The sequence below is a fragment of the Lutjanus erythropterus genome, chromosome 22 (assembly GCF_056507025.1).
Source record: "Lutjanus erythropterus isolate fLutEry1 chromosome 22, fLutEry1.hap2, whole genome shotgun sequence".
NCBI classification, from domain to species: domain Eukaryota; kingdom Metazoa; phylum Chordata; class Actinopteri; order Lutjaniformes; family Lutjanidae; genus Lutjanus; species Lutjanus erythropterus.
The window spans coordinates 5,152,433-5,165,840 of record NC_139338.1 but is presented as its reverse complement, the minus strand read 5'-3'; the positions used below and the strand labels follow the sequence as shown (position 1 = coordinate 5,165,840).

General features: G+C 40.0%; 1 protein-coding gene across 2 annotated transcripts in view; it reads left to right on the top strand.

The window, feature by feature from the left end:
* The first annotated feature begins 322 nt into the window (after positions 1-322).
* The window catches only part of scube1 (signal peptide, CUB domain, EGF-like 1), a 143,095-nt gene continuing 130,009 nt past the window's right edge, over positions 323-13,408 (top strand). For both annotated transcript variants that reach the window (XM_084710727.1, XM_084710726.1), the window contains exons 1-2: positions 323-509; positions 5,583-5,705. In XM_084710727.1, the coding sequence (XP_084566853.1) occupies positions 422-509; positions 5,583-5,705 (211 nt within the window). In that variant the 5' untranslated portion in view covers positions 323-421. The remainder of the gene's footprint in view (positions 510-5,582; positions 5,706-13,408) is intronic.

Here is a 13,408-nt window from a genome sequence, read left to right as displayed (position 1 = left end):
GTCAACTCAAAATTTTGTACACTAACTTTTTGAATAAAAACTATTTGTAAAGTGTGGTTTGAGGTCTGAGTATCTCCATCATGCTCATCTCTTATTGAACTCTCTCTCTCTCTCTCTCTCTCTCTCTCTCTCTCTCTCTCTCCCTCTCTCTCTCTGTCTCTCTCTCCTACCGGCACAAACAAGCCAATCAGAGAGCTCCGATCGCCTCTGCTCTCTCCTGCTGCTCTCTCTCGCTCTCTCTCGCTCTCTCTCTCTCTCTCTCTCTCTCTCTCTCTCTCCCTGCCGCTGCCAGTCCACCAAAAGCGGTCCTCCTCCTCTCCTATCAGAGAGACACACACACACACATACACACACACTCAAGACACACACACAGTCCAAACCCCCAGAAAAGCCCTGCTGAATCCTCACACCGTCTGTCAGCATGGGGAGCGCTTGTTTTTCCCGGGACGTTTGTTTGTTTATCCTCCTCATAAATACTTGCAGGGTGATGGGGAATGTCGGAGTCGCAGGTAAGAGCTCCCCTTTCCTCTCTGTCCGTGTTTGCTTCATTGTCAGCCATTAAACGCACTTTTTGGTGCCCTATTCGCTCTTACCGGCTTGGAAGGAGAAATGATGCACAGTGAAAAGCGTCTGGGGATATTCTATTGGAGATTTATTTTAAAGCATAAAATATGGCACTTGAACTTGTCATTTAGTTACACGTGTGGATTGCAAGTTATTATAATATTATTAGAATGCACTTTATGGCATTTGTGTCCACTGTGATATTCGTAATGATACAAAATTCCACTTAACAGAGCAGAAAACGCACATTTACGCACGGTTTTCTGACAAATTACGCATTTTTGTACGTCAAATTTGGTGATTTAGTAAGTCACGCTTGATTTATTAAATGTCAAAGTTTTGGTAGAAGCTAACTTTTACATCAGAGTTTGTTCAAACTGGTTTCCACTTCGCTGACCAGCGTCCCAGACTTGACTGGAACTTCTGTTTCCTGCGCGCAAAGGTCAATTTCAATGGGAAACCGCAGCTTGATCTCCGGGTTAAGCACTCATTTGCTTTGATTCGGAGTGAGAGAGCTGCTTGTTTTAATATTTCACCGTCGGCAAACGGTGCAAATGATTTACCGACGCTGGTTTTAGAAGCGGAGCCGCTAAAGAGCACCTTGTCTCCGGCTTTGGTGGTGGCCTGTCCGGAGCTGGAGGAGGAGGGAGGTGGTGGAAGAGGCTGTGTGTGTGTGTGTGTGTGTGTGTGTGTGTGTGTGTGTGTGTGTGTGTGTGTGTGTGTGTGTTGAGTTGAGGGGGTGGTGGCTGCAGGAGGGCCGTCAAAATCCCAGGAGGAGCAGGCAGGGAGGCAGGCAGCAGGGGCCCAATATCGACCGGCTAGAAGTAGCAGCAGCACATTGTTCTGTGAATGAGTGAGGAGTCAATATTGAGACAGTGAGCCACCATGCAGCCAGGGCTTTGTCACAGCCAGGAGCTCTCTGGGTTAAGATTGTCAAAAGTATCAATACTATTATTTCAATACCACAAGCTTAAAAACTATACAATGTTAATTATCAGTGTAAAAAACACTGTCCAGGCTTTCTTAAGAATTAAGTTGATTGAATTTCAAAGGGCAAGTTGAGGTAATTTTGTAATAATGCAAAGCAAATAAACTAAAAAAAAAATCAGCTGTGCTTTGGAAAACATACTCATAAGCTCATGATATTAAGTTGAACTAACAACTCTTCAGTTGCACTGATCAACACAAACTAATTTGCTTTCTTTTGACATTTTATCATTAAAAAAAGTCAATTCTTCAACAAAGTATTTAAGCTGCAGCTGCTCCTGTTAGAGCTGCTTTGTTCCACCATTGACACAAAAACAATATTGGAAGCTGTTCCCAGTGAATTTATTAAATTGGAAATGTTAGGGACAAAGAGCAGAATTCAATATGAACCTTCATCATGGTTTGCATTTTTTCAATTGTGAAAACAAGTAAGTGTTCTCAAAATAAATACTAGAAATTTTAGGTTAGATTAACTCAAACACATAAAATTTGTATATTTCTGATCATTTATTGAGAAAAAATTAGTTGATCCCACTAAATTCCTGTATGATTTTTCACAGTGTAGTATCAAAAGTACCAAGTACCAAAAAAAAGATTAAAGACCTTAGTTCAGTCTTTCTTGTCCTGCTGGGGATTTGGCTTTTAGCCAAGCACAACCGTTGTTCTGTGACTTTTTACCAGCATTGGGTGCAAGTTGTTAATTTAATTTGTGCCTTTTTCTTTCTGCTGTGGTATTGTGCACTGTAAAATTTAACTTCTTTTAACTGTAAAAAGTTAGTATCCGGGCTGCCTTAAAAATTCAAGTTGACTGAATTTGAAAAGACAAGTTGATGTAACTTTGTAATGATTCAAAGCAAATAAACATTTCCAGTCAAATAAACTTCATGTTAATTTAGTTGTCTGTGAGAAAGCACATGAAATGAGCTTAAGATCTTACAGCTAGTTCTAATATTTACACATTAAAGTGTCTAAAAACAGTAGTAGTGAGTCAGAATTTTTTTTTTTTTCTGTCAAAAAACTTGATATTAAAGCTATAAAAAAACGTAGCTGTTACACATTGTGTTGATTTTTTTTTGTATTGTACTGTAAAAAATAAAGTATTTGTTTTCATTGAAAAAAGTTAGGATCTGGGCTGCCCTGAAATTTTAAGTTGAATTTAAAAAGACAAGTTGAGGTAATTGTGTACTGATTCAGAACAAATAAACTCTTTTAGTCAAATAAACTTGACATTAATTCAGTTATACTTGAGAAAACATGTTCAATAAGCTGAAGATTTTAAGTTGAACCACCAACTGTTCAGTCACAAATTACAAAATTACAAAAATTGATTTCCTTGATTTCATCATGTATCTTTTCTTCAAACTATAAAAAAGAAGTCTCTCAATTGAGTGTTAACTCACATAATTGTCGATTGAATCCTGTGCAGTACATTAATTCAGCTCATCATTTCACATCAAAGGACTTCAAGTTAGAAGAACTCATGTTTTTAAGTTCTGAAATGTTTCAAAAACAAACAATAGAATTTTAAAGTTTAATTAACCTGACTAAATAAAACTTGTATATTTATGGTCAGTTAATAAGATAAGTTAAGATTCCACTTATTCCTGTATTTTTTACAGTGTGTATCAAGGTTTAAATTATGACATTGTGACAGTTCTACTCAGGTTTATGTAGCAGCACAGTGCAGGAGGAGGAGCAGAGAAACTGAGAAGAATTGAAACATTTCAGTGAGAATGTCTCACCATCACAAATCACACAAAAGACTTGAAATTGCTGCTTTTGCTCTCACACTAGTCTGTCTCTCTCTTCGCTCCGGCTCCAGAAAAACTACAATAAAACTTTTTTCAACAGAAAAAATATTTATTGTAAATTCTGTCTTATCGTTTATTTATTGCCTTTATACAGCTGAGTTGGGCGGAGGGCCAGACAGACAGCAGGGGCTGAACCACAGGCAGCTTCCAGCAGGGTTGCCTAACTTACACACAGGCTATTTATACTCTGATGGAAGCAGAGGAGCTCTGTGGTGATGCAAAGCTCTGCTGAAGCATAGATATGACAGGAGAAACTGTCTCTGTCCCCGCCTCCCTCTGTGTGTGTGTGTGTGTGTGTGTGTGTGTGTGTGTGTGTGTGTGTGTGTGTGTAATGACTTGGCCCTCTGCCCTGGGATTCAGGCCCAGATGTGACCGGCTCCTCTATCAATAACTGATCGATTTGGGAGCCGTTAAACCTTCTGTTCTCTGCGTGTTCTCCAGGGCTGGACCTTGACTTTAGAGCCCTCTCTCACCGTCACACTAAAGGGAAGGACGTCCTGGGATTTGATTGATCTGAGTAAAACAAATTCAGTCATGTTAAAGCTGAATGAGTCAAATTTGCATGAGTTTAAAGCTGCAGGTAGTAAAATATGTATATGTTTAGGATAGAGGTTCCCAACTGCTTTGGCTTGTGATCTTTAATCTTAAGGTTAAAGTAATGCACTCCCATAAAGTTGGGGAACTGAGACACAAATCATTTTAAATAATGATTAAAAGCAGCAGAGCCTGAGATATGCTGACTAAAGCCTGGATTACACACCCAAACAGACACATACATGGACAGCTGCATAGTTGTTCTGTTTATACTACTTTCTAGAGTCTGCTTGTGTTCCTTACACAAAAAAGCTGGATACTAAGTGTGTAATGATTCTCAAGGTGATACCAAACTGCAATACAAATGTCCAGGGACTCCACTCACAATTCCCATCTTCAGTATTACGTCATACCCCCACAACGCAGGCAGTATTTTTTTTTATTTGACTTCTTTTCTTATGTAGTCTGGTTGTATTACCCATTTATATGAAGTTAATTTATAAAGTTAATCTATCTTCATAGTGTTTTTTAGTGTTTTCCAAATTGTAGATGTTTTAAGAAAACCCATGAATTATTTCCCCATTAACAAACATCACTCAGAATTAGAGGTCAGAACCGACCCACAAAGTTGGGAGAACCAATACAGCCCTACTAGATACATTTCCCATAATGCAACTCAGTAGTGGCTTTCAACAAAGTGCTTGTGTCTGTTAACCCAGCCTTAACTGCCCACATCTTTTGGTCTCCAAACCCCTAGTTTGTAACACAGACTTTCTTGACAATTATTTTAGTGTACACGCCCAAGCTGAAATAACATCAGGGTCATTTTCATTGTGTAAAATTGATGGAGTGACCTTTTAGAGCAATGTAGACACTACTTGTGACTCATCATCACAAGGTCTATATGCCATTTCATTATTATGACCAGGTCACACTGTATCCTTTCCTTGTTCTTTTTTTTTTTTTTTTTTCAAAATTTTAAAGGTCTGTGAAGGTCAAACTACCCAGTAATTCACAAGGGGAAAGAAACAAGATAAGAGGCATATTTGAGCTTTGTTAATTTTGTGTCAGATAAATGCTTTAGAAACCTATCAGATTTGTCTGGTTGCCCCTTCACGGGCCCATACTCTTAGATTAACAACCACTTGTGTGGGATTATTATGAAATAAATGTAGTCATTATGTAGTTCAGACCTGTTTTCTGCTAAGTGTGGTTCGCGCCTGCTTTTTTTATTTGAGCTGTTATATCCATTATTCTTGTAATGTGACATCTTTTAAACAACAGTGATCTGTGATCTCTTAAAAGGACTAAAGGGAACAGATGTAACAATAATGAGTCAAGCTTTCCTTGGAAAGAGTGCTGGATCGCTGCAATTAGGAAACAACTCAATCCACACGATGCCCCCATCCAGCTTTTTCTCTCATGGTATCAATTCTGGTACTTCAACTCAAGATGCATGCTGTTAAGTGCCAAAACAATACAAGTGCTGTCTTTTCCCCAATTCACTGGATTTATTATTATGTATCTGAGAAGCCAGGCATTGTTGTGGAACTAAAAAATGAGCAGTATAAGTTCTGTATGGGCCTTGAAACTGATGTGGTATCCTTAGTTAAACCCAACATCAGGGTTTGTTGAATCCACTGGAACTTGCATCTAACAAGGTATTGATTTTTCATGTTTGCACAGATGCAGACGAGTGTGCGGAGGGTTCGGACGACTGCCACATCGACGCCCTCTGCCAGAACACGCCCAAGTCCTACAACTGCATCTGCAAGCCGGGCTACAAGGGAGATGGCAAGCAGTGTGAGGGTGAGTTAACTCATGGTATATAAAGTGGATCTGGGCTGCAAGTACAAGTGACAGCACACTGAAGACTGGTTGGGATTTCATCATTAAGGCACATGATGTTAGGGTTTGGATGCCGGTCAGTGCCATCATCCATGGCTGATAGTCAGAGTTCTCAACCACTGTAACATTGTGATTCAAAATCCTTCAGTATTTGAGGTATTGTGTCCCCTCAGAGTTGCTTTAAGGCAGGAGCTGTTGATGAATTTCCGTTTTTGACACATGGGAGAGAAAATGAAAAGAAGATGTTTCTGCTGCTCATTGCAATTGTCTCCAAGATAACTAGATACTTTGGTGGCAGTTGTGTTTCTTTTCTTTGCAGCTGTTACTGTTTTTCTGCACTTTTGTTGACTTAGCATAGTATCCTCAGTAAAATTGGCTAACTTCTTTTAAATCAGGCTGACAAGAAGTAAGTTACAGACGTGTTGTGGAGATGAACACCCCAACATACATAAGAGAATGCATGTCGGATGCTCGCCTGGCAGGGATGTGAGAGTTGATCTGCCAGTCTTCACTAGTGATTGGAGCCAAGTTTTCTCAGTTGAATAAGACAGTTGAAGGTTTCCGTCAGAACGACAGTGGCAGTTGTGAGCTGTTGAGAATCCCAATCTCTTGAGCAAGTTGGCTTTTCTGCTATTAGGAAGCCTTCCTGATAACAAAGATGTCTTTGTCCATCATGTTTTTCAGTTTGGACATCATCATCATATGACTATTTGGTAGACATCGCCCAACCCTAATGTGTGCCTATGGAGATGGATATCAGTCTACACCACAAGCTCAATTTTTGCTGCGAGATTGAAAGATAGCTCTACAAATGACAGACTGGTGTTGGACCAGTCACTGAGCTGTGTGCTGGGATGAGTGATGAGGCAATGATTCAGCCTCAGTATACCTCAAAAAAGTGTTAACACTCACCCCTTTTACACATCCTGTTCAAGGCAGGAATGTAGCACTGTTATTCTGCTTTGTCATCTTTTATAAAATGCAGAAACATGGACTTGCAGGGCATTGGTGTTTGGCCATTAAGCTGGTAGCAGAAGTAGTAACTGAGTTGAATCAAGGGTAGGGTAAATAACAAAAGGGTCATAATGTCTGAAACCCCTTGTGTGGTGGAAAATTTAGGGATTCTGCATTGCGGACGGTGTCTCTATTTTGATTGCCATTTGTGCTTATTAAAGAACTTTTATTACAAACCTACAGCTCATTTTATAGAAGTTGGGTCGGACACATCCCCTCCGTCTCCCCTGGGATCTGTGTCCAAGTGTGTAGTGATTGGCCAGGTGTGCAGAAGAATGAAAATACATCAGAATTTTTTTCTTTCACACTTCTTCTGTCACTTTTTATGTGATAAACTGAGTGCAACTCCATGAATGTGCTTGTTATTCCCACTGGTACATTTCACTACATCCTAATGTCAAGTGTGAACTTCAGTCCATTCAGATCTGGCTACAAGAACTGGACCTCTGATGTAACTGCCGCTCAGACAGCTGTTTCACAACCCCCGCATACACACACCCTCCCCCCCACAGGTTCTCCTAATTAACGGGGAGGAAGTGGACTGAGTGAGGGTGTTAGGGTGAGACGGGGGCAGCACCTGGCTGCGCGTTCACACCTCCACTCACTTCTGCCTCAAAGCACACCACAGCTGGAGCTCCGTGGACTGCACAGATATGCGATCCCTCTCTCTCTGTTATGCTGAATCCCAGCTCACTCACACACTCCCTCACACACACACACACACACACTCAAACACACACACAGTGTAATCCTCTAATCTTTTCCCATGTACTGTGCGCTCCTCTGTTCATAACAAGACAAATTGCCTTTATATAAAAGATGCTGCTTTTCTTTTGCACTTTTGAAACCTTGATGGCATTGAAGGATAGTTCCAGTTTACTACAACTTGAGTCTTATTTTTGTAGCTTTGTCCATCATTCCTACCAGCTATGATTACATTGTTCTTATCAAACTAATAGCTGAAACACAACAACATCACTTGTATTATTCTCCCAAATAGGCACACGGATAGCTGCAATCGCTATGGACACCTAGTAGTTCTGTTTATAGGACTTTCTGGAGTCCACACGTGGAGTAGGTCATCTTCTACAAGACTGGCATAGTGGCCATGTGGACAACACAGCTGCAACAAATTGGGGGTACGTGGATGTCTGCACAGAGCCTATGTGTACTCCCTCTATCCACCACTTTGTTAAAATCCATGGTGCTAAACCAGATAGCAAGCTCTGCACTCTGAGTTAAAGCAAAAATTGTATGTAATATATCCTAATATTAATCGTTGTTAAACTTTGTTAAAATCACTAAGGTTTCAACTTGTAATGACAACTGCTAGTCCAGAGTTACCAGAGCAAGTTACCTTGTATTTTGCAAGCAGCTTATTCTGACTGACATGTCTGTTGATTGTCAGGCCTTTAATGGTTGTAATAAGTATGACAGGAGAAGAGTAAGAAAGTCTGTAGAAGGAGATTTGGTGGATAGGTGGCTCTAACAAACACAACTTGTGTCCAGAAGACCCGGGTTCAAGTCCTGCGTGAAACTAAAAGTAAATGTGGAGTGACCAGACGTCACCATTCCGGTTTCCAACAGATTATCTATAAAACACTAACATTTCCTGAATTTCAACATTCACTTTCAAGTTGTCCCAGTTTTCCCCACAATTAAAGAGGCTGTGAGGGTGCAAAAGCATACGTAGCACCCTCAGTTTAACATTTTGCAGTCAGGTGTACGGATTGTACGCCTCCATGTGCACCTTCTGTTGTTGTTTATATCTATGCAGCAGCATAACATACAAGGGACTGGGTGAAGGTGCATATAGATCAGTGGGTGTGGTGATCATTAAATGCTCTCTGACGAGTCACATCACTCGTTTCATCACTCTGAAAAAGCTGCGCCAGTCACAGTTAACTACAGCTCAGCACTATAAAGAAATTGATCTGCCGATGATTACATTGAATCACTGGTACTCTAGCAATAATTCTAGTGTAACTCACCTTGTACATTGTACTGTAGCAGCCTGCTGTTGTTTTCAGGTGATTTAATGAAGGTAAACATTGAGCAGTCATGCATAACAAGACTGTGTTCTGGTGCTGCTGCCTTCAGGTGCTGCAGGGATTTCATGAACTGAAAAGAAGCTTTTCATATAGTATAAAGCAGCTGTAAAAATCACCCACATTCACTCATAGATCAGTGTAGACTGCTTAACTGACTTTCCTGCTTTGACCACATTTAATGTTATTTTCACCCGTCAAATTTCAGATGTGCCCCAGTCATTTTGTTTTGCTTGACCTGACAGTGTGCTACGCATTACAAAAATTGTCCCTGATTTGTTATTTTAATTTATAATAATGTAATTCTTAATATTTTAATTTATCCAGATGAAAACACAGTAGTCTGATTGTGTCCTGGTTTGGGGGTTTGAAAATATGGTCACCCTAGATTTAAGTGACTTAAGGTTCATCATGGATCACATGTCACTTCTGTCACATTACGAACATAATGTAGTTATTTTAACCCCAACCATGATCTTTTTTCTAAACCTACCTGAGTAGTTTTTATGTCTAAACCTACCCAAACTGTGAACTGCTTTACAACATATACCACATGTGACTTAAATTACGTAACATTAATCCCATGATATAAGATCCAGTAACCCTGTCACTAGGATTGTACACTTAATATTTTATCAAAATCTTAAAACTTAGTGCAATTTTCTAATCACAGGAGGTGCAATATTTGTAAAAGACAAATGAGTGTCAAAAACTTTTAAATTCATTTGGTACAGATTTGTGCAAAAATAAAAAAATAACACTAGTCTTTTTGAATCAAAATAACAATATTGATGTAAAATGATCATTACTTCAAAATAATGGAAATTACATACTTTTTCAAAATCGTTCAGCCCTGCCTGTCGCTGCCTTTACTCTCCACCGATAATACGTAAATTTGGGTGTAATTGGCAGTTGACCTATTCTGTCATGTAGATATGAGGATGTGTTGGCTGTAGTTGGTGCTGACACACCTCATTTTTTGAATGAAATGCTGGATGAGAGATTGCCGTCACAGAAGCCAGTGGAATTGAGGCCAGCCCTGACGTGATGTCGGCTCTTTGAACATTTTCCAGCCATTACAGCGGGTTTATAGCACAAAACAACTTCTCATGTCGATCTCATTTTTGGGTGAACTGACCCTTTAAGTGTGCATGATTATTGATTGTGTAATTATGCAGCTTTGTTGTCTTTTCTGTCTGCAAAGCTGTCTCCATCACTCATGTTTTATTACATCACTTCACCCAGGTTGGCATTTGAATGTGTGTGTGTGTGTGTGTGTGTGTATGTGTGTGTGTGTGTGTGTGTGTGTGTGTGTGTGTGTCTGTTTTGAGGGCTGTTCTCTGCTTCAGTGGAGCTTGAATGTCAACTACGTTTTATTACATCACCAGCATTTGAACACTTCTGTGTGTATGTGTGTGTTTTCAACATGTTTCACAACACACTCTCATTTGCCTCCTGACTGTACTCCAAGATGTATTGAACTCCCTTCAAGTGATGAGGCAACAGCTAATGACAGGGACGTCGGATGAAGACAGATGGTGGACAGGAGTTGACCTCTGACCCTGGTGATTAGATATGGCCGCTGTAATTGGCTGGCTGTGTTTTCCATCAACAGGCATTACGGGCCACTTTGCCAGCCAGCGCCATTAGCGGCTCTGCTATTCCTGGAAGCACCTGGAAGCAGCAGAGCGCCTGTGCTCGCTGTCTCCATCCCTCAGGTCTTCTTTATTATCAGCATCATTCCATATCAGCTCAGACTCACTCAACAGTGTAGTAAAACACATCGTCGATTATGAGAAACTGGATAAAACTGAGGTTTTGTCGTTGACATTGGCTCAGAAATGTATGATCTATCCACACTGTTGTCTCTCATTTGTCATCATATCAGATGTTTCTCCCCAGAGCACCTGCTTTTACTCACAGACCAGATGCACTCCTCATACTTCATGTCCCTGGATGCAATGTGCTATTTTTATTGTGATGCTACAGTGTTCAAACATCTAGGTCTCTGTGTGGTTTGGCATCGTGTGCTGGCAGAAAGACCAGCAGCAATACAGTATGTGCAAAGTCAACTCTGACAAACCTGAAAAGGTGGAGCTAATTAAAAATAATGAGCTGTGTGGGTTTTCCCATCCTCCAGACAAACTAATCATGGAGAACATCCCTCCTTCCCCATGTAACTAATTTTGTCTCTTAAGTGGCTTGTTTAATCAATAACTACATAAAGATGTACTGTCTACATCTTCATGTTGGGAGTTTATTATCACAGTAGAAAAGGTTGATGGAAAGGGCTTCCTCAATTGTGCAAAAAAGTTTTTACACTTAGTTGAGGGTTTTATTTTTTGCGTTTTTCATAAACGTTAATGTACTTAATGGGAGATGACTTTCACTTTCTGAATAAGTTCTGTCATAGCACACATTTAACTTATATGATCAGCTGTATTTGCAACTGGTTTTGTGTCTTCTTCTTCTTTTCTTTCTTCTTCTTCTCCTTCTTCTTCTTCAAGGTTTATTGGCAGTTGACAAACAACTGGTTCTGTTTCCAGTTTGCAATCTCTATATCTTCTTCTTTTACTCTGTTCATTAATGCAGCCTATACCAACAACTTCTGCTGAAACTGTGTTTTGCTTAGTCTATCTTAACCACTCCAAAACAGTTAAAGGAAACTTGCAGAAATTTGCTGTTCCCTTTTTTCTGTTTTTTTTTTTTTTTTGTAAAATCTTCAAAGTTTGCTTCAAATTTGCTTATAATTAATTCATCTTAAGTCCTGACTTTTTGTTGCTGTTGTTGTTGTTGAAGCCTCAGTCACCTTTCCTGTTTTCTGTACTTGGATAAACACTACTGTAGCATATGTACTAGGTTTGCCTATGTTGTAAAGAAATCCGTATTTTGAAGATGTTTGAGATGTTGCTGGGGGACCTGTTAAAGCAACATAGTCTATATATAGTCACATGTTAAGTTAGCTAATGTTAACTATCTGGCTAGCTAATCTACATCAATCATTAGCATAGACAGACTTTACTTCCTGCAGTAATGTTTCCCCCCTTGCTCCCACCTGCAAGTTCCAACTTGGCCCATTGACTTTACATAGTGACAATGTCACAGATTTTTTTTTCTCTGCTATAGGAATGTTTTACAAATATAAAAACTCCATGGATCAAAAAAGCATATAGAAAGAGTCCTAACTGACCTTGTTTGCAGGTTGAGTTATCCTGTCAAAGTGTGTTTTAAAGACATCTCTTTTTTAATGTTGGACTGTGGGGAAAATGCTTTTTAGATTGTAGGAGAATTTTCTGCTACAATACCACAGGTGGCCACTGGGTAAAATTGGAGGCAAAGCTGAGCGGCAAAGCCCTGTCTAAGTTTATATATTACATCTATGATCAGTAGCTAGCTAGTTATATCTCATAACCAATGTTCACAAAACACTAGCTAATTAGCTAGCTGATCTACATGGATAGCTAGTTACTTAGATTTTGCTAACATTAGCTAACTCAAGATGTGACTATATATGTTGCTTTTTCATGTTCCCCAGCAACATATTTTAACCATCTTACAAATTTGGATTTCTTGTCAATATAGATGAACCTGGAAAAGAACAGATTTGAGTGCAGGAAGCAGGAAAGGAGACCATTGACTGAGGTTCTGCTGGATACCAAGGTTACTCAACTGTTTTTGGAGCACAAAGCAAATAGTTTCAGAATTGAGAGCATTTGATGGTGAAAGGGTGGAGCACTAACCTGAAGAAACACCTGGTCAAACACCTGTACCTAGCCCTAGTTTCAAGAGGAGATTGCAATGGCAAACCTTGATCCAAGTCATGCATTTTAACTCCCACTTCATCATTGCAGTGGTCTCACTGTAATGAATCAGAGAAATGCCTTTTTTGTATCTAAATAAGGCCTGAATGTAAGCCTACTTCAGGCTAACTGTGCAGCTGTATCCATCTGCACTGGCAAATTCTCAGTATTAAAAGACTTGGATCAGGATCACTTGATTGGGACACATTAGAGATTGACCTTATGTCCAGTTCTCGAAAACTTTGACATTTCCTAATTAAAACACTCTCTTGCAGATATTTCCCAGGAAAATCCTTCAGCTCAGTGTAAGTGATGCAGATTAATGTTTGTAGTTTGCTTCAACTCTGGGAAGTACGGTGCAGAAACATCACAGCGATGAGAGCTGAGCACTACAGAAGCTGCCAAAGAAAGCAACCATGTAAAGTGGTTCGACTTTTCACATACTAAACAATCGCTACAGTAAACGTGCTGGCTCAGGGCGAAAACCAGATGTACCTTTGTCAAGATCAAGAGGGAAAATACACTAGAAGAATCCTGTCATTTGGCATATTGGGAATTAGAATAATGTCCTTTTTCTACAGACAGCACCAAGAAAAAGGCTTGTATGGGTGATCACTTTATTAAGGTGCAGTTTGGAGGTTCCAGAGGCATGTGGCCTGTGTGGCTCCACATTGAGAAAACTCTGGCTCACTCTTGTGCTTTTGTAACGGCTGGGATTCGAGCCCCGGTGACCAAGGGAGACGACCTGTGCTCTCGGCCTGCACTACACTCCGGCACTACAAATTAGCAGCTCGCAGGCCGC